The 18,842-nt window shown below is 44.3% G+C and overlaps 1 protein-coding gene across 1 annotated transcript in view; it reads left to right on the top strand.

Annotated features, from left to right (window-relative positions):
- Positions 1–17,124, top strand: part of SPRED2 (sprouty-related, EVH1 domain containing 2) — a 26,936-nt gene extending 9,812 nt beyond the window's left edge. The window contains exons 4-5 of the mRNA XM_010290111.1: positions 14,498–14,647; positions 15,073–17,124. Of these exons, the coding sequence (XP_010288413.1) occupies positions 14,498–14,647; positions 15,073–15,723 (801 nt within the window). The 3' untranslated portion in view covers positions 15,724–17,124. The remainder of the gene's footprint in view (positions 1–14,497; positions 14,648–15,072) is intronic.
- The last annotated feature ends 1,718 nt before the right edge of the window (positions 17,125–18,842 follow it).

Below are 18,842 nucleotides of genomic sequence, written 5' to 3'. Positions count from 1 at the left end.
GGCTTTACCTAGGTTATTCTTCCTGCTAAGCAGCCAGCTGTGCGGTGCATGTACGGCCGAAGGACTCATTGCTGCTAGCCACATCCTCTGATGTCTGGATTTTGGGCTTGCATTGTAAACCACAGCTATTCTAATTCAGATTTTAAAAGGAAAAAAAAAGTACTTGCCAAGAAGAGAGAAATTCACACACAGAAACCAACAGGCTCAAATCCCTCCCCCCTAAAAAAAAAACAAAAAAACCCCCACCAAAAAAGACCCCAAAAAAACCTTTTTTGGATTTGAGCAATGAACTGGGCTAAGATTTATTCTTATTTTTTATAGTTGGGTCTCTCAAGTTATACGCAAGTGCTCTGGGCATCCCCGTCCTACACTTGAACAGTCAGTGCAACACCAACTTCTAACAATCGCCTGTCATGCCTGAACACAACTGCCGCTCTTTGCACTTCAGCGCTGTGACATCCGCCTTGATTTGTGCCAGCAGACTGATGACCGAGGTAGTCCCAGAGTCTGAAGTCATTGGTTTAGCCGTAGTTTAATTGTTTTTTGTTTTTTTTTTCCTCCTCCCCTTGATACCAGGGTGTATCAGCCTCTCGGTGGAATTCTTCCTACTTTTCTGCCAGGGGTCAGGAGGCAGCAGAGATGCCACTGAAATAGTGAAAAGGTCCTGAATATCCACCTATTTTAAGGCCAGCTTCTTTTTATTCCTTTTTGGTTTTTAGTGCCTTGCTTCAGGCTAACTTCGCCCACAACAAATTCACGTCACTCAATGTGAATGGAAAACGATGCTCAAAGAGATTTTTCAGTAGGGAAGGTCAAGTGGAAAGTTTTTCTCTGGCTGTCAGGTTTTTTATAGCGTGTTTCTCCCTTTCCTTCAGGACCTCCTGTTTCTTTTAAGTGATGCTGGAAATTAACCTGTTTATATTTTTACTCTTTCTGCCAATACAAGCAAGCTATACTTGCCGATAGTTTCATATGATTGCCGCTGAGACGGAGGTGTTATCGCTGCTGTCGTCTGGGATGGCAGCTGCTCTTTTCTTTAAGTCCTTCAAAACTGTAGGGGCAATTACTACCTACTTCAGCCTGTAGATTCTCCTTGCTCGCTCACAGCCTGTTGTTCTGGTCAGAAGGAAATACAAAAATCACTGTGGTGTGGAGGTACGCGGAACATAAAATCTGTTTATTCTTTTGTGTATAACAGATTCGTGAGATGTAAATGAAGAGAAGAGCTACGGGGAACTGATAGGAGAGAGAACTGTGGGGTAGATTTGAAGCTTTATTTGCTTTCGTTAAAAGAAAGGTGGCAGAAGCAGAGGTCTTGCACAATTTAGGTATTGCTTTATTGTATTTATCATACTACTTTTTTGCTTTTGGGTGAATCTCTGGTGGGCAAAGCAGGCTTTTCTGCTGCGAATCAGGAATATGCAGTTTTACACAATTCCCAAATGCACTGAACTTCAGTTGCTTTGTCCCTGTTTCAGTCTAAGGCTTTAAAACAGTGAAAACTTCCCGCCCCCCCCCACCGCCTTTTCTAAACCAAACTGTCAGTCTGGTCCTTTTACCATACACAATCTTCAAACTCCTGAGTCCCTGGCAAGGACGGGATCACCCAACCAGTACTGTAGTGCTTCCCAAGGGTCGGGCAGTCACCGCTCTGCCGGCGGGGGAGATGATGGGAGCGCGGTTGGAAATTTGGTTGGTCATGGGCACCTGCGTGCGCTTTGTGGAGGAGGCGGAAAAGTGTTCCCTGTCACAAAACCAGACCCAAAAGAAACGATATGATTTTTTTTTAAAGTTTTTTAAAACTTTTTTTTTTTTTAATTTTTTTTTTCCCCCCATGTTAGCCCAAATACGGGAAGCGTTCCCGTCCTGCAAGTATCAGCCTATTGAGAGCTTGGGGCATTTGGGTGTCTGTTGTGAAGGCAAGGCAAGGAGCATCTCTTGTTCAGTAACAAATTATTAAGCAGAAAATATCTTTATTGCTTTTGGATATTTCAAGTCTCGTTGTTGTGTTGTTTTTATGCAGCTAATTATAGCAGCGACTTGGATGTGTTGAGCTACTTTGCTGAGAGTAAGCAATTTCTCTTGTCACAATTCTTCCTCTCAAGACCGTTTTTGCAGTGTATTTCCTGGCGCTGTACTATTCCCGCATACGTACACAGTTGGTCCTGCACTGGGATTGGGATATATCCTGCAGGAAACTGAAATATGATCTTCTGCTGTGATGGAAGTTTCCTTATAGCTGTATCTTGCCAGAACTTGTGAGTGTTGTAATTTGTGCACCAGTTAAGTATTGAGTTTTTTTCAGTTTGCCCCAGCAGTTCAAAGGAGATTTTTTTTTTGTTAGGTTTTTCATTTCTTTCTTTAAGACTCGCTTTCCCCTTTCCCTGTGCTTAAATGATGATATGGTGGCATATTTTAGTGTGCTGGCTGTTTTGGTTTTGTATTCTAATTATTCTGTTACGTATAACCAGACTTGCATTCATGTAAGTAATCGTCAGATTACTGAAATCCTGTTTCTTCTTGTAATACGCAGTCGCCTGAGGCTTTGGGACGAGAAGGGTCACCAGCAAACCTGCCTGTAGGATTCCTTGTCCAAAGGTGAATTGACTGGTGCCTCCCTGGCTGTAGTTTCTACCTGATGAATTCGTGATGCGAGTGCCTTGTAGCACCGTGTCACACTTGCAATCAGCTAGCTGCATGGTTTGTCTTCCGAAAAAATAATTTGGCTGTGTAGTAATGTACTTAAACTATGTGATGAGTTAAAGCGTGAAGCTGTTTATGAGCGTGTTCCCTTTTACTTCACTTGGAGTTGAATGCTTTAGTGCGTTTGTGTGCTTAAGGCACAAACGTGTCAGAAACAAAACATAGCCAAGATGAAATTGCCCTTCCTTAACATACAGTAAAATGGAGGGGGGAAGAGATTTTTTTTTTTTTTCTTCTTTGACTTTTTTTGAAAGGATTATTTTTTAACCTGGATCAGCTTCCTAGTTGGGCTTCGTGCATGGCCCCGCAGGCAACAACAGCAGCCCAGATAAAGGGGAGATGCAGGAGGGTGAGCATCCGGAGGTGGAGCCCGAATTGCTTGCTGCTGACAAAGCCGTCCCTGGGACCCTTTGCTGAAGGTGGGCTTTGCTGTTCCTCCCCAAGAGCAGCTACCGTGGCCCTCGCTGTTTCCCTTGGATAGCTCTGATCCCTCACCCTCAACCAGGAGGAGCACTTGCAAGCGCCGCTCGTCTTTTCCGTGTTTGCAGCGTGGTGCTTTTGCCCACCTCGGCTTGTCGACGGAGCTCTGCAGGCTGGGTTTGTGGCCTTCTCGTTTTGGCCTTGCTTTTGTTCAGCTGTGGTTGCCCAGGCATTTCTTCAGCATTATGTAAGGGGGACCTGATTTGAGGCAAGACACCCGTGAAAAGCAAGTTATTTTCCAGCCAGCTTGGTTCCCCCCACCTTGCTTTTGCATGCCAAGAGCAGAGTCGGCACGGGGGAGCCGAAATGAGGTTGCAGGGGTTATTTTGGTGCTCTATGTGAAACCACAGCCGAGGGATGCAGCTTGATTGATGCATCCTCAGCGCCGCTGAGAGCCAGCGGAGCGGAGAAGGGCTCCTGCCATCCCCCTTCTACCAGCACGGCTGACCCCGCGCTGAGCCAGCCCGGGGAAGTGAACCAAAAACTAGCCCTGTAAAAGAAAGCGAATACTTTTCCGGTGGTTTAGCTCCTCAAGCCAGCTCGCTGTAGGGCCAGAGAAACAGAAGTGCTGGCTCAAGGGAAACTGTAAGAGCGATCGGCTAAGCGGGCGGCAAAAAACCTCAGCCACCCTGCTAATATTCAGCGTGCTGCCTGAAATCTGTCGCGTACCCCCTGGCCGTGGATACACACAGAATCATTAATGTTGGAAAAGACCTTTAAGATCATCAAGTCCAACCATCAGCCCAACACCACCAGGCTACCTAAACCATGTCCTGAAGTGCCACGTTTACACGTTTTTTGAAAACTTCCAGTGATGGTGACTCCACCACCTCCCTGGGCAACCAGTTCCGACGTTTGACCGCTCTGTTGGTAAAGAAATTTCGCTTTCTGCAAGACAGCTTCACTGCAGACCTTTGTTGCCCTTGTGCCAGTGGTACAAGTAAGGTGGTTCTTTCACAGGTGGCTGAGCCTGGCTTAGTATTTGTGGCATTTTCCTCCTTCATGTTGCCGCTGCCAAATTCATCCTTCAACTGAGACAAGAAGGAGGTGACAGGGTAGCTGAGGTGGGTGTTGATTGGGGTGTGTTGCGGCCAAATGTTACGCTCTTACCTTGAAAATATATAGCTGATATTACTACAGTTTTCCATTAAGATTCCTTCTTTAATCCAGGCTACGCAGTTAGCCTTTGAGGTGTACGGTCCCTTTTTTCAGCTGTGGGGTGCTTGAAAATTTTGCAAAAACAGAAAATGGCCTTTCTCTTACTTTAATATACAACCTAAGGAAGTCGCTTTCAGCAAGCAGCTATATTTATAAGCTGCAATCTCTCCTGCTGCTGTGTTCGAACGAAAAGGTTTGTCCCGGGGCGCTCGTGGTAGGAAGCACCGGGGACGCCAGCCAGATTCGGGGCGTCTCGCCGGTCCCCGGGCACCGCCTCTGAAGCTGACAGGCAGAGCGGACCTCGCCTGGGGTGTAAACACGGTTGGAAAGAGGCAGCCTTGGCCGGGGGACAGAGCGATGACTGACAACTTCCCGCGCCACGGCAGAAAGGATTAGGGAATCACCGCCCGGCGCATAACCCAGCGGCGCTGGTGGGGCCGGGAGGGATGCAGGTCTGGAGTGAGCGGGCAAAGCCGGGCTCAGCCCTGGCATCCCAGCCTCTGTGTAATTTAGAGGGGAGAAAGCATTTGGCTCCTGGGGCCGGGCTGGAGCACCCGTCTTGGTGGTGATGTGAAGGGGGCTGGATCGGAACTGCGGGGCAAATGACTACGTTGCCCTGCTCTTCGGGAGGGAGCCTGTAATTTCCACGTACTGTTTAAACACTGGCAGATCTGGTTTGCATCTGTTGGCTCATGTAACAGGTAGAAAAGAAAAGAAAAAAAAACAAAACACAAGAGTTTAGGCTGCTTGGAGTGCTTGCCTGAGTTTTTGCTAGTCTAACCATAACTTGGTTGTATCCTTTCAAATGGTGGGTTTTTTTGTTTGGGGTTTCTTTTTTTGGAGAGTTTGGAAAGGAAAAGGAGGAGTTTGGAAAAGCTAAAGAATGAAATGTGCTTTTACATGAGGCTTCAAGAATTATTTTCCTTTTAAAGAGGTAGGCTCCCCCTTTCACCCCTTTAAAGAAAAAAAAAAACACAAAACAACCCTCTGACTGACAAAATACTGCAGGACGGTATTCCTCCCCCACCCCAGGCATGTGTTTGGTAGTAACTGAGGGCCAGCAACAGAATACATGAGTCCAGGGAGCTCAAAATGGACTTCTGCCCAGTACAGAAATGCATTATAAACAACTGCATCTAAATAGCCCTGTTTCCTTCCCTCACCTGCCTAATGTGTTTTGCCAAGGGTCTGCTCACCCTGTATCTTGTAAATATTTTACGAAAATTAAATCAGAAGTGATTATAGGGAGCAGTTAATCTAGCTCTGGTTTTGTCTGCAAAAGGAGGAGGAAAGGCAGAAGGAAGTAAGTATTGTTGCATTTTTAAGTGGAGCCTGACATATTTGCAGTGCATGTGAAGAGGGTATTTTAGAAGTTTGCATCAGCTGTTGGGTTCTATTTTGGTGATGGATTCCAGCTAAAATAACGTGGATGCTCATAACTGTATGAATAAATGACCCCTAACTGACTTCTTAAAATATCGTATCAGTCTGCTGTGGGAAGTTTGTGTTTAACTGTTTTTTTCCCCCTCCGTTTCTAACTTGTTGTATTACACAGGAGGAGTGCGCCGCTGAATTTAGAGGCTGAAGTGTTGAATTTGTACATAGCAAAGACATTAATGATGGGCTAGGTACACGGATTCTTTTAGCTTAGCTAATCTAATTTTTGTTAGCATTTTTTCTTCCCCTCCTCCACCTTATTTTCTTCCCCCTGCCCCCCCCCCGCCCCTTTGAAATTTCTGTATAGAAGAGCTGACATTCAGTGCCGACTTAGGCGTAGCCATCTGTTCCCGGCTGCGCTCAGCAGCAGCGCGGGCTCTCGCCATCCCCTGTGCGCGGCCGGTGTTTAACACCCCCTCCCTGGCTGAGCTTCGCTCCTTTATTTCCTAGCATCCCTACCCGTCTTCCAAAAGGAAAGCTCTTTGGCAGCGTTGCATGCGCTAAGTTCCCCGTTAGCATCTTAAAATTAAGAGCTAGCGCTTTCCAAATTAATTGCAGCTGTGCTGATGACAAGCAGGTCAATGATGGAAGACTTTAAAGAGGAGCTGGCACCCACCTCCCTCTCCAGACCCCCCGGCTCTGCTCCCTGCTCTGCCTGGAGACCCTCTTGTGCCATTAGGGCACAAGGCTCTATGGGTGGTCAGCTGGGGTCAGGGAGCTGATACCAAAATGACTTTTGGGCTGGATTCCTGTGGTTCTCCACGCAAACATGTGCACAGAGCAGGTGATGGGACCGGTGGGAGAGAGAAGCAGGGACCATCACCTCCCAGTGGTGGTACAGACCTCGGTGGCCGTCGCTCTTGGCCTTAGCAGAGGACAGCTGTGGTAACGTGGCTAATATTACTTGTCAGAGGAGGGAGGCTCTGCTAATTTTCACGGAGCTGTACAAACACAAATATTGGGCAGCTGATCATCCCGACAATGCTGTGGTCCGCACCAGGATGTCATTTCCAAGGCATAAACAGATTAACGGAGCCCTTCGTGCAAAAACAAAAAGCCTGCCTCTGTCCCTAGGTGGTTTTAAACAACTGGGTGGTTTAAACAGTTCCCAGGTTTAGGTAAAAAGATCCTGTTGAAGCAACGTAGCTCATCTCAGCATGGAGAAATCCAGTCAGGCCACAGCAAGGAGGAGTTACAGGAATGAAGGAAGAAACATAGGAGTCATGGTAAGGAGAAGCTCTGCAGATTGACGAGGACATGAGCACCGCGTCGGTAGGCAGAGCCATCCCACTCACCACTGTACCCGTGGGACTGCTGTGCTGCCTGGGGAGCAGCCCCAGTAACTGGGGCTTGGTTGTTTTCTCCTTAAAACACTCTGGTTTTCCCTTAGAAGTACCTGATGCAAAGACTTTTCCTTCCATTGAAGCAGTGTGCTAGTCCAGTGGTGTGGTAAGGGCAAGACAAGGGGTTATCATATGGGAAGGAAATGTCACATAGACCCGCTCACAGCCTCTGGTCCTGGGCTGAGTCTGAGGAAAATGAGGTACCGTCTTACTTCAGTCCTCTGCTGACTTTTGCAGGCATTTCTTTTTGTATCTGTTCAAGTGCCTGCTTTTGCAGAGACGTGTCTGACCCCTTGTAGCAGTGACAAGTAGTGAAACAGGAAAGTCTCACTGAGCTTTCCCCCTTACAACATCTGAGTGTTTGGTGTGTCGCTTAACTGTGTCTGATTCTCGTATATTCTTTTTACTCCTTCACATGGGCCGTTAAGCCACATCTATGGTCCATGCAGAACTGACCGATGATGCCAGAATCAGGTTTAGCATTTGCTTAACGGAGATGATCTTGTGCACTGGGTCCTTGGAAATGTTCCTGAAGTTTTGCTGACTTAAGACAGCACAGCCACCAGCATCTTTCTGGCACTGAAAGCTATAACCACAAAACTGAAAAATAAAAATAAAAAAGGTAGCAGTAAAACTAGCTAGCTTTCCGCACTTTATACTGGTATTTCTGTAAGTGGTGACTAGGAAACAGTCCAAACATTTTAGAAATTATAGTCCTGTTCTGGTTTTAGAAAAATCTGAATCCATGCCTATTGTAATGGTTGTGTACAGCCAATTTGTTTTTGAACTGTACTGGAATAGGAACTAACATGAAGCTTTTCCTTCAGACTCCCTGCTAGGGAGTAGAACTAGGTTCAGCTCCAGCGGTCCTCAGTGATGAGAATATCAAAACGTTTCAAAAAATGTATGGAAAGGATTTTCTTCAGTGCAATTTCTGTCTTGTCTTCAGTGATAGAAAACGAACAGAAATTTGACAAAAGCATTTTCTTCCATGGCTTTACCTTGCCATGACAAATTAAAAGCTTGTGCTGAGGAGACGGAGTCTCAAATCTTAAAAGATTTTTCACACTGAACCTTTTTCTTAACACTTAGATAATCCAAGCCCCCTTTGAAGTGGGCTGTCCTGAGTATACAGGGCATGCTTAGAGGTGGATGGAAAATGTCAACTGTTTCCTTTTCTAATTTTCTTGAATAGAGAGAAAAAGGTGTTTTGAGACAAAAAACAGGATTTTTGCTCTTCTCTCTGTGAAATTTAGAAGTGCTGTATCTCTTTAGGCTTAAAAAAACCACTGGAGAGGAAAGAAAAGACTTGTTCTGGCAAGATTAAGATGAGGGCGTTCTGGGAGACTGTATTTTATCTTAATTTCTTTGGAAAGGTGGAAGTTTCTTTGCCATGCATCCAAAATAGCTCTCGGACTTCCTTTTTGTCAAGTTCATAAACAGGAGGCTCCTCAGATAAACTTCAGATTGGCACTTAGCTCTGTATTGCTCGCTTGCTGTTTTTGCCGACTTTATCATTTTTCCTTTCTGTATTGATAGCACAGCTGTGTTTTCCCTTATTCCAGCGAATGAAAAGGGCCAAGCAAAGAAAAGCTGGCTTGTGCCAGGGCTCCCAAGGGACTGCACCTGGGCAGAGCACACAAACAAAGGGCTCTGGCTGCCTGCGGGGACCATATCGTGCGGGTCTCAGACGGAGGCAGTGGGGCTACGGCTGCGGGGAGGATATAACTTGCTGGCTGTCAGTTTTCCAGGCTGGTCCTCAATCTGTGAATAGGTGACGGAGAAGGGTTTCTTGTCCTGGGGACGGTGGGGATGTCTTTTCGCATGACAAGATGGCAGTGGGCTCCTCTTTAACACGTCCAGGCTTCCCGAAGCAAACAGAGGAGCCGCCGCAAGGAGGTCTGGCTGTTGCAGAAGGCTGCCTTGGTGAAGACGAGGTCTTGAGCCCCCACCAGCTTTTGCATTTCCATGCTGCATGTTGGCACTCTCCCTCAGATACGGGTGATGCAGTGAGTGGGCTTGCACAGCAGTGGGAGGTGAACCAAGTGGAGCATGGCCATAAGGAGCAGGCTGGCTTGTAGCGGGCTTGTGCTTTGCAAAGGCCAGGCTGGCGCAGGGTTTTTGATTCCTTTAGGACTTGCAAAACTACTTGTTCAACATCATGATACTTCTATTCTCCCTTGCCCTCCCCACCTCATGTAACCCTTAAAATCCTGGAGGGTAAAAAAGAAACATCTTGTCTTGCTTGGCCCACTATTATTTTTGACAGCAAACTTGTGAATGCTTTATCTGGCTGAGAGCACTTCTGGAAGTTAAAAGTGACAGAGCTCCATAATTTCCCTCTGGCAACTGACTTCTGACAAACTGCCACATATTGTATTGCTTCATAATTTTGAGATGAATCTTTCTTCTTTTTTGTAGTCATCCTTAGATGGTGTATCACATGGGGTGAACCTATTCTATAAAGCCATTAGAGGCAAGGTGGTAAGTCCAGCTTAGGAGCAGGAGAAGGCTTCTTTTTCTCACTGGTTTTTGTGATAGATGCTTATCTCAGAATATTACTTAGGCACCTGATTAGCCGGCCGTTCTTGTGTAACAAATCCATTTCAATGAGAAGTAAACTGCAGTAAATGATTAACATAATCTTCTTTACTAATGACTAGGGTTTTTTAATTTAATGAGTCACTTCTGAAAGTCTGAGGGGGGAAACAGGGACACTTTTTTTTAAAATGATCACAGTACAATCATTTGCATGTAGAAGCCCAGTGTTGTTTCTCAAAGCAGCCATATCAAACATGCAGTATGTGTGCTCACTCAGATATGTACAGCTCACTTGCAAAAGGAAATGTGTAGCGTGGGTTTTATAAAATTACTATTATGGTCATGATTAATGATTTTGTTATCCAAGCAGTGAAACCACAAGACTTCGTGACCGCCATAGCAATCGCAAAGCTCTAGTACGTGCAGCACAGATTTCTCTAATTGAGCATTGAGGGCGTGTTGAAACGGAGTTTCTTACTGGACTCCCTGTTCCAACAACTTTACTTTTGGGTTCATTTCTCTTACGCGGCTACTGGGCATGTTTTCAATAGTTTCCCCTCAAAAACAAATACTGGAGCTGGATTGGTTTCAACGGGCTTTAGAGGAAGACTGTTTCTCTGGCAGTCTGGTGGCTCGATGGTTTGGGACATTTTTTCCATCGGTGAAATAGCCTGGCTCTGGAGACCATGTCCTTTCTAGATGTATTCCTGTAGGTGAGTGTGTTGTATTTGTGTGACTTGCAACAAACCTCTTGTGTCTCCCCACTCCACCATCCTCCCCAAAATTTTCACTGCTATGCTGGTGGTAGAAAATCACAGCCAAGACCCAGTCTTGTCACAGTGGACCAAACTTGTTCCCTGCTTCCATCACTGACAAAGTCTTGCCATCGTTTGTTCGTACTGGCACTTGGCTGAAGATGGGAGTGCCTCTACTTTGAGAATGTGCCTGATTTTCACTAGTCACCAAGACCAGGTTCGGTCCCAGTGGAGTGGTACTGAGAGAACAATGTGCTTTTTGAAGGCCTGAGCACCATCATGCGTTTGATCCTCAGTCATTTATTTTCTTCTGATGGTTTCTGTATGGCTTCTTGAACCACTTTTTAACTATGGGCTCTGTCAGAAGTACCTCCTTCTGTTTGGACCTTATCTGAGCCTGTTCCAGTGAATGCCTCACGATTTTCTCTTCTGAAGGATACCACAGGAATAATCTCTTCCTACTCATGTTCCCATGGGACTCATGATTCAGTAGACTTCTTCTCTTCCCATCTTCATGGTCCCTTCCATCATCACTTTTGAGGCTAGAGAGAGCTAGGCTATTTAGTTAGCTGCTGTTGAGAAGCCGTCCCATGTCCTCAATTGTCCTGACCATGGCTCTGGGAGCTTGCCATAGTGGGAATACTCTTATTGACACAGCATGGAGGGGAGGTCAGAACTGCAGAGAGCTTGGGGAAGCACAGCAGACACCTGCAATGCCTTGATGATGATCTTTGCTGCTTGCTGCTTTTTTTTTCCACCTGTTGCTGAGCCACCAAGCTGGCAGTGTTACAGGGCTGCCTGTTTTAACTCTAAGACCTCTTTCCCGAGCAGTGATAGCTGTCTCAGAGTGCATCGTTGTACATGTCAGGTCATGGTGTTTCTGTCATTTTGCTCTTTGGTGGTAATTAAATGTCTTTTAACATCCAGTCTCTAGGCATTATTAGATTCTTAAGCAAGTTGTCAGGAGCAGCTTTCATTTTTACTTCCTTGCTTATCAGAAATCCGTGTCATCTTGCTGTTCACGTCCTCTTCAGATCATTCATGAGTATGCTCACCAGCACACATATAGACATGTAGGGTTCATTGGTGACTTTTTTCTTGGGAAGGGGGTATTTTCTACCCCATTTTCCCAGTCTTCAAACCACTCATTCCTATGTTGAGAGCCACCTCTTCTCCTACAGAAGTTTGAAGCCTTGGTGAGGGACCTTGTTGGAAAGCAACAAGTGCTTATCCCAGCCGACGGTTAGCAAGGTAACCCTGTAGACACTGTGTTTGTCAACCAGTTGCCTTTAGTGTCACCAACCAGGAGGCAGCGTGAACTTTTTTACGGACGAGTGAGCAGAGACCTAGTCTCGGATAGCTTGCCTTTCTGTGCGCTTAGAGTAAGTGTTTGTGTTGGCAAACTGCCCCTCTAATCTGAGGACGTTGAACGTGGAAATGCAGCAGTTTTTAATAAGGTGAAAGTGGAGGCCAGAGCTGCAGCCTCTGTGGTATGCTGCAAACAGGTTTTGTAGCCGTGTCAACACATGTGGAGGAGAGGCTCGGTTGCTCTGCCGGGTCTGAAGGAGAATAAGGTGTGGAGGAAAGCAAGGGTAGATAAGAATCAGGCAAGATAAAAATCACTTGCAGCCTCTTTTCCAATTGCCTGTTGCAGAAATACTGCCTTCCCCGAGAGGCAGCAAATAGCATGCTGCTGCTTGGGGGGCTGGTTATAGCTCCCAGCTGCCCCGCTGAGATTATCTAGCAGTTATATCCAGTTTGGGATTTTTATTTTCATCTAGGAGGGTGAGGGGGATTCAGGCCAGTATGTGCAACCTCCTCCAGTTGGGTAATTTTCCCAGGCTTTGTTATTTTGACCGTGATCACCCATGATGTTGTCGGAGGGTATCCACGAAAGGCTTGTCCCAGCAGGGCTCGGCCGCCGTTCCGGTGAAGGTGAAGGGTCCTGCTGGCTGGCACGGCACCGTGTTAAGGCCTTGCCTCCTTCTCGGTTCATGCCAGTCAAAGTTTAACTTTGCGAGCATGCTGCAGACTGAGGCTGCCCCCGGACTATGGGGCGTGTGCCTCTCTGTTGTTGTTCTGAGCAGCTTAAATTACAGTTCGGCATCTGGGTCTGCACTGCGTACAGCACTGCAAAAAGGTACTCGTATGAGGTGGGTGTTGTACCTAAATCCCCACTCTTCTCAGGTTTTTCCAAATAGGTTGTAAGCTTAATGTCATTATGAAGTACTTGCATGTAGAAGCTGTGCTCGTTTTCTTTTGAAATGTCCCTAAAATGTGGTAGGTACTGTAGGACCTAAAGTTACAGGCACAAGAATCAGCTTTGAAGGGTTTAAACCGCAGATTTGAAGTTCCTTTGTCTAATAAGTTATGAAGACTGGGCTGATGAAAAGAGTCGGAATATCAGTGCAGTTACATTTTAGAGGTGGTGTTAACTATCTTAAGAGTTGATCTGCTTCTAGGTACTTGTTTAAAAAAGTCCAACCAAAACAAACACATGTATTGAAAATCTGTTCCTAATGGGTGGGTCAGCCATTCAAAACTCATCCTGCTTGTTGTACCTCTCAGATCACCCAGCCTGGCGTTACATCACACTGCAAACAGATCTGTATATTTGCTTTCAACAAAGTAAGTTGGGAGTTCGGTGCTTTTAAGTGCTAAACCAGTTAAAGAAGATCAGTGTCTATTTTGTGTTGTAATGCTTCAAGGTGTGCTCACCTTTGGACAGAGTCTTGTAGAGCGTTGTTTTCAGAATAAACAAATATCCACAATGTGTGCTCTTGTATTCTTGGAGTAAGAGACATGTCTAGTACGATTAATTGGAAAATAGTATTTGGGGAGTACATTCTTGACAAGGAGAGAAGGTTTTTCAGGTAAAACCAGTCTTCTCCCACTACTGATACAACTTTCCTCTGCTCTTGAGGTTATGTCTCTAGTTAACTGTTGTGGCAAATGGAAACCTTTACCTCAGACTCATCACAGCTGCAGCACAACCTGTTAGATGGACAGGGATGGAGTTTTTTCTTAGGTCAAAGCACCAAAATTTTAGGCACGTGCAATGTTACAGCTCTTCTGATTGTGGAGGCTCTTTTTACTGCTCCTGATCTGTTAATGCATTTAACGGCTGTCCTCTGATATGCATGGTAATATGAAAAAGCCTGACCAATCTATGAAAAGAATTAAGAGGCAAAATCCTGAATGACTAGATATTGTATGGAAACAATTTTAACCAAGGAAGGGCTATGGAGAAAGGATGGCTAAGACTGGTACCTCACTGTTTATTTCTCCAGGAGCAGGAATACGTATATTAAGAAACTGTGGGTATTGGCAACAGCATGTTATTGCGTGATACTTCACCCTTTCGTGATCGCTGTTGTGTAATGATGTAACTAATTAACCTAAAGAAAGTGCTCACTGTGAGCCAGGAATGTATGAAAACACAAGTAACAGTCATGACACATTAGAGATTAGTGACAAAACGAGGGGGGAAAAAAAAAAAAAACCAAAACCTGAAGTTTTTAAAGGAAAGCTGACTATTCAAGTAGCCTGTGATGGACTGGAATTCAGTGAGTGTTTGGAGAAGAACGTGTAAAGGAGTTTTTGGCTTAATGGGATGCCTGCAGGTTAACAAAATTGCCAGTATTTTTGTAGCGTGGGAAACTCGTTGGGTACAGCCTGGATACACAGATGCTCTGTCTTGAGTGTGCCTGCAGGACTTGCACAATCGCATCATTTGATGGAGTAACTTTGCTCTTCAGAGGTAGCTTCTAGCGTAAACGCTCACCATCCCACAATGCTCAGTACAACAAATAACATGCCAAGCGAATACGAGTGGTGTTGGTGAATATGTCACGGGTAGGCTATGGCACGTTATTTTTCCATGCATGTGGCGACAGCTTTTATTGCCTGGCAACAGATCTGCCTCTTTCAAGTATTTTATGTGAAACTTTATGAAGCTGCCCGCTGTCAATATTGCCGGTGTGTACGAAGTCAGTGAGTGGCAAAACATCTCTTTTAATACCGCATGCAGCAACAGCTGAATGTATGACGATTTTTTTCCCCCCTTTCCATTTAAAACAGAATGCTACAGATAGCTCCTCCAACTCCTCTCAAAAAAGGGAACAGCCTGTGCGAACGCTGGCTTCTCCTGCATCCTGCGAACATCGAAGAATTTGCACTCGTGGACACCTTCACGACCATTATAGCTCTGACCACTACCATCTAGAACAAGTAAGGTTTCTTCCCAGTGTTGCCACCTAAAGGGCTCTGTCTGCCATAGCTGAGACTGGTGTTTGGTTTTCCCCCCACATCCCTGAAAGACCCTCCCTTCCTTTCTCCCTATTTTGTTCTGTTAGCTTTAAATGGCTTCCAATTATTTAAAAGAAAAAAAAAATAAAAGGGGGTTTACAGTGTGATTTAGTACGTTACGTTGTACCACGTGCACACAGACTGTTGTAGGTCTATGACAGTTGTGCTCGTTCCTGAGCCAAAGGCTGAAACTCTGTGATGGGTCACAGTGAAGGGCATACAAAGAAGGGAAGACAAAATTGTTAAATATTGGCTTTTCACTAAGCAAGGACACAGTGATTGCTGATGATAGCAAAGTGAGCTTATTTACCTTTTCTCCCTCTTCATCTCCATCCCTACTTCCACAGTCAGTACCGCGATCCTACCGACACGTCAACTTTCCAGACGATGATGAGGAGATCGTGCGCATCAATCCTCGGGAAAAGATTTGGATGACTGGATACGAGGACTATCGCCATGCCCCAGCACGAGGAAAGAACTTTGATCCTGATGACATGGACTCCTACGTACGTTTTGCCAAAAGCGAGGCCTCAAAACATGAATACACTTATCCTTACGTAGACAACTCGGACTTTGACCTGGGTGAAGATATCAAGGGTGCTGTGATAAAGACTCAACCTGTCAAATTCAAGCCCAGGCGGAAGGAAGATGGTGAGAGGTCACGGTGCGTGTACTGCAGGGACATGTTCAACCACGAGGAGAACAAACGGGGTCAATGCCAGGATGCTCCAGACCGTGTCAAGACTTGCATCCATCGAGTGAGCTGTATGTGGTGTGCAGACACTATGCTCTATCACTGTATGTCCGATCCAGAAGGAGACTATACAGATCCTTGCTCGTGTGACACCAGTGATGAAATGTTTTGCCTCCGGTGGATGGCCCTTATCGCCTTGTCTTTCATTGCTCCATGTATGTGCTGTTACTTGCCGCTTCGGGCTTGTTACCACTGTGGGGTCATGTGCAGGTGCTGTGGTGGAAAACACAAAGCTGCTGGATGACTACAGATGCATTCGAAGTGTTATGTTTTTCCTGTAGTTGAAGGAACACGTTGGTTTTGGAGCATTGAGATCACTCATTTTGATGCAGCCACTGTGCCCAACAGCATCCAGAAACCACCAGTTCGGATCACTTCACATTCGGTCGTCTGGGGCTCACACTGCATTGATTTGCTCATCAAGTGTTCTAACTAACTAACCTGCAGCATAGACTTTTGTATTATTAATATGTAATCAAAACAGACTGTCTTGTACATGTTTATATTAATTTTTTTTTTTCCAGTTAAAACGAGATTGAGAAAAGAAATGCTTTAAATGGTGGTGGATTGTAGAACATCTCCAGGTTGTGTCCGTCTTGCCTCCGCTTGTGCGGTACCATCAGCGCATTAGCAAGCTTTGGCATTTCTAGAAACGGGGTGTAGTGAATGAAATCTCAACTTGAAAGATATTTTAACTTGCTGTCAAGTTATTGTGTGTGTATAGAAGGTGTGCTAGTAACAAACTTGTACCACAACACAGTATTTCTATCACTGGTTTTCTTTGGGTATTTTGTTCCATTTTCCAAAGCCAAAATAGCCATCTAAGCTGCAGTTTCTCTTCTAGAGTCCATTGTCATTTCCTTCAGCAAACATCTTAAACTATTTCTCTGTTCATAAAGTTCTGTGAACAGAAAGCAAGACTCGGTTACCATAGTCACATAACCATTGAGAATCTGGTAGTTCTCCTTACCTGTAATCATTTCAGACCACTACTTGAAAGGGAAACTTAAATTTTAGGGTTTTCTTTTTTCCCTAAATAACATTGGAAAAATAAAACTGTGTTTTCAGAGTTCTGCCCAAAAGAAAGGGAACTTCTTCATTAACCAGCCATGTAATGATCTGTGAATAAAACACTAAGGTTCCAGATGAGGAAAATTGTTGTTATGCAAAGAATTACTAACAATGCAATGTCAAAAGCACTATTATGGCAATTCTGGGGAAATGCTGCATTAAGTGGTGGATTATATGGAAAAATCGTATTTGTTTGTTTGTTTTCTGTATAATACATGAGCATGAGAACATACGCATCCACGGTAGAAGCAGTCTAAACAGGTATTTAAAATCAAAAGCCAGGATATTAATCACCACTTCCATTTCCTGACCTGCGGTCCCAATCCTCCAGATGCTTACACGTCTCGATGTATTGTGCGTGCAGCCGGCATTTCTGTAAGTCTATGCGTAGGATTAAGCATGCGAGTCTTTGCAGGAGCCAGACCGAAGCGCCTCCCTGGCTTTCCCTTCCCCAGTTCACCACCCAGATTTTTCAAGTGGATGCATAAGGTGCATACAACAGGATAAGATTACTTAATTTTTTTTTTTTTTTAATTTTTTTTAATGTCATGTTGTCTTGTGTACAAGGCTTGTAATTAGCTTGGAAAAAGAGTATTTTTCTAATATATTACAAGGAATAGCCAAATAATTTTTATTAAAAAAAAAAAAAAAGATTTAGCGCAGTGAGCTCTAACTAGCATAGTACAATCTGAATACTTTGAGGCAGCTAGGGATTGGCTTGTCAAAGCTGGCACTGCTGTTCCTGCCATAATTTCTTTCTGCAGTAAATTGCCAGTGGGCGCATGTCCTTTCCCTCCCTCTATTGCACATTGACATCAGTCTTAAAAGAGAGGAATTTTTTTTTTTAAATGAATTAATTTGCCAAATAAATGTAAAAGGAATGCTTGCCATTCTTTCTTGGTGGAATGTCCCAACGGTTCCTCTAAGAGTTAATCACAGCTTTTTAGTCAACCGTGAATTAAGTATGCAACGTGCTTATACACTGTAGAATTTGGTAGGCTTAATTCGTAGCAGTTGTTGGGGATTTTTTCGGTTGGGAAAAAAAAAAGAATGATAATGGAAAAGGGATGGAGTGTTACACTCTGGGTGATGTGTCTGGGTTTGCTGAATGAAACATAAATATTTTGTGCCTAATAGCAGTTGACAAATCTCTCAATGGTGTCTAGTAAACATCAAGCCAGCCTCAAAAAAAGAAAAAAAAAAATCAGTGGAACAACCTTTTCCTTTTATTTCTGTTCTCAAAGTTGTTTCATGTAAACAAACATCTGTAAGATCTTCTCTCTATAAAGCACAACACTACAAAAAGATCTTACAGCTTTTTGTCCGGTCTTGAAGTGCCCCTATTTATTTAAGTAAAGTAGACATACTCCAAGCCTTTCTATATGTCTGGAAATAAAAGTTTAAAAAAGAAAAAAATCCCTCTTTTTTTAATATTTTTATCTTCCCCTTTTCCTTCCTCCCTCTTCTTTTGGGTTTCTGTAATACTTGTAGATTTTGCTGCGTGTGTTATTTGGTTTGTGAAGGCAGTGGTGTAAGGGCACAATGATAGAAATGGGTGTTTTTTTGTAAATATTTCTCCTTAATTTCCACACTGCCGCTGAACAGTGTGTAGCGTTCTCCCAGTCAGCTTTGCAATACTGACATCAATCATTTGAGAGAAATTATTCAGATTTTATTTTTGTATCTGTGGTAACAAAACATTAACCAAATTTTTTTTTTCTGTTGTGGAAAGTTTTTTTTGTTTGTTTGTTTGTTTTCCAAGCTATCGCTCACGTTAACAAATTAAAGTGCCTGAAGCCTCATCATTATTGTATCTATATACTAAAAGTTAAAACCCTGTTGTATTGATTTTTATAAGCCTTTTTACCTCTGTGTAAAAAAAAACAAAAATATATATACAAGTGTATGATGTACATTTTAGTTCTTAACTTCTTTTTTTATTGTTTCTAATATGTATGATCAGTGTAGCTATTGCTTTAAAATGTACCATGTAAATATAAATACATCATATCAAAATGACACTGTTTATTGTTGTTCAGCTGGCTGGAAAATGAGGGGAAAATGAAACGGTACTGGGAAACACGGGGCCATCGCCAGAGCCGCCTCCCCAAGACCTTGGAGTTTCTGAGGAAAAAAAAAATGGCTTTATTTTACGTTTTTCAGTGGCGAATGCTGCTAGCCCTGGGCGTGGGCCGTATTTGCCCAAACGCAGCGGGGAGCATGGGGGCAGGTGTGTTTTCAAGAGGTTTTTATTTAGGTGGTTTTTGGGCATTTCACACGTTTTGCGGGAGG

Source organism: Phaethon lepturus, unplaced genomic scaffold, assembly GCF_000687285.1.
Source record: "Phaethon lepturus isolate BGI_N335 unplaced genomic scaffold, ASM68728v1 scaffold33326, whole genome shotgun sequence".
NCBI classification, from domain to species: domain Eukaryota; kingdom Metazoa; phylum Chordata; class Aves; order Phaethontiformes; family Phaethontidae; genus Phaethon; species Phaethon lepturus.
This window is presented reverse-complemented; position numbering and strand designations above follow the sequence as displayed.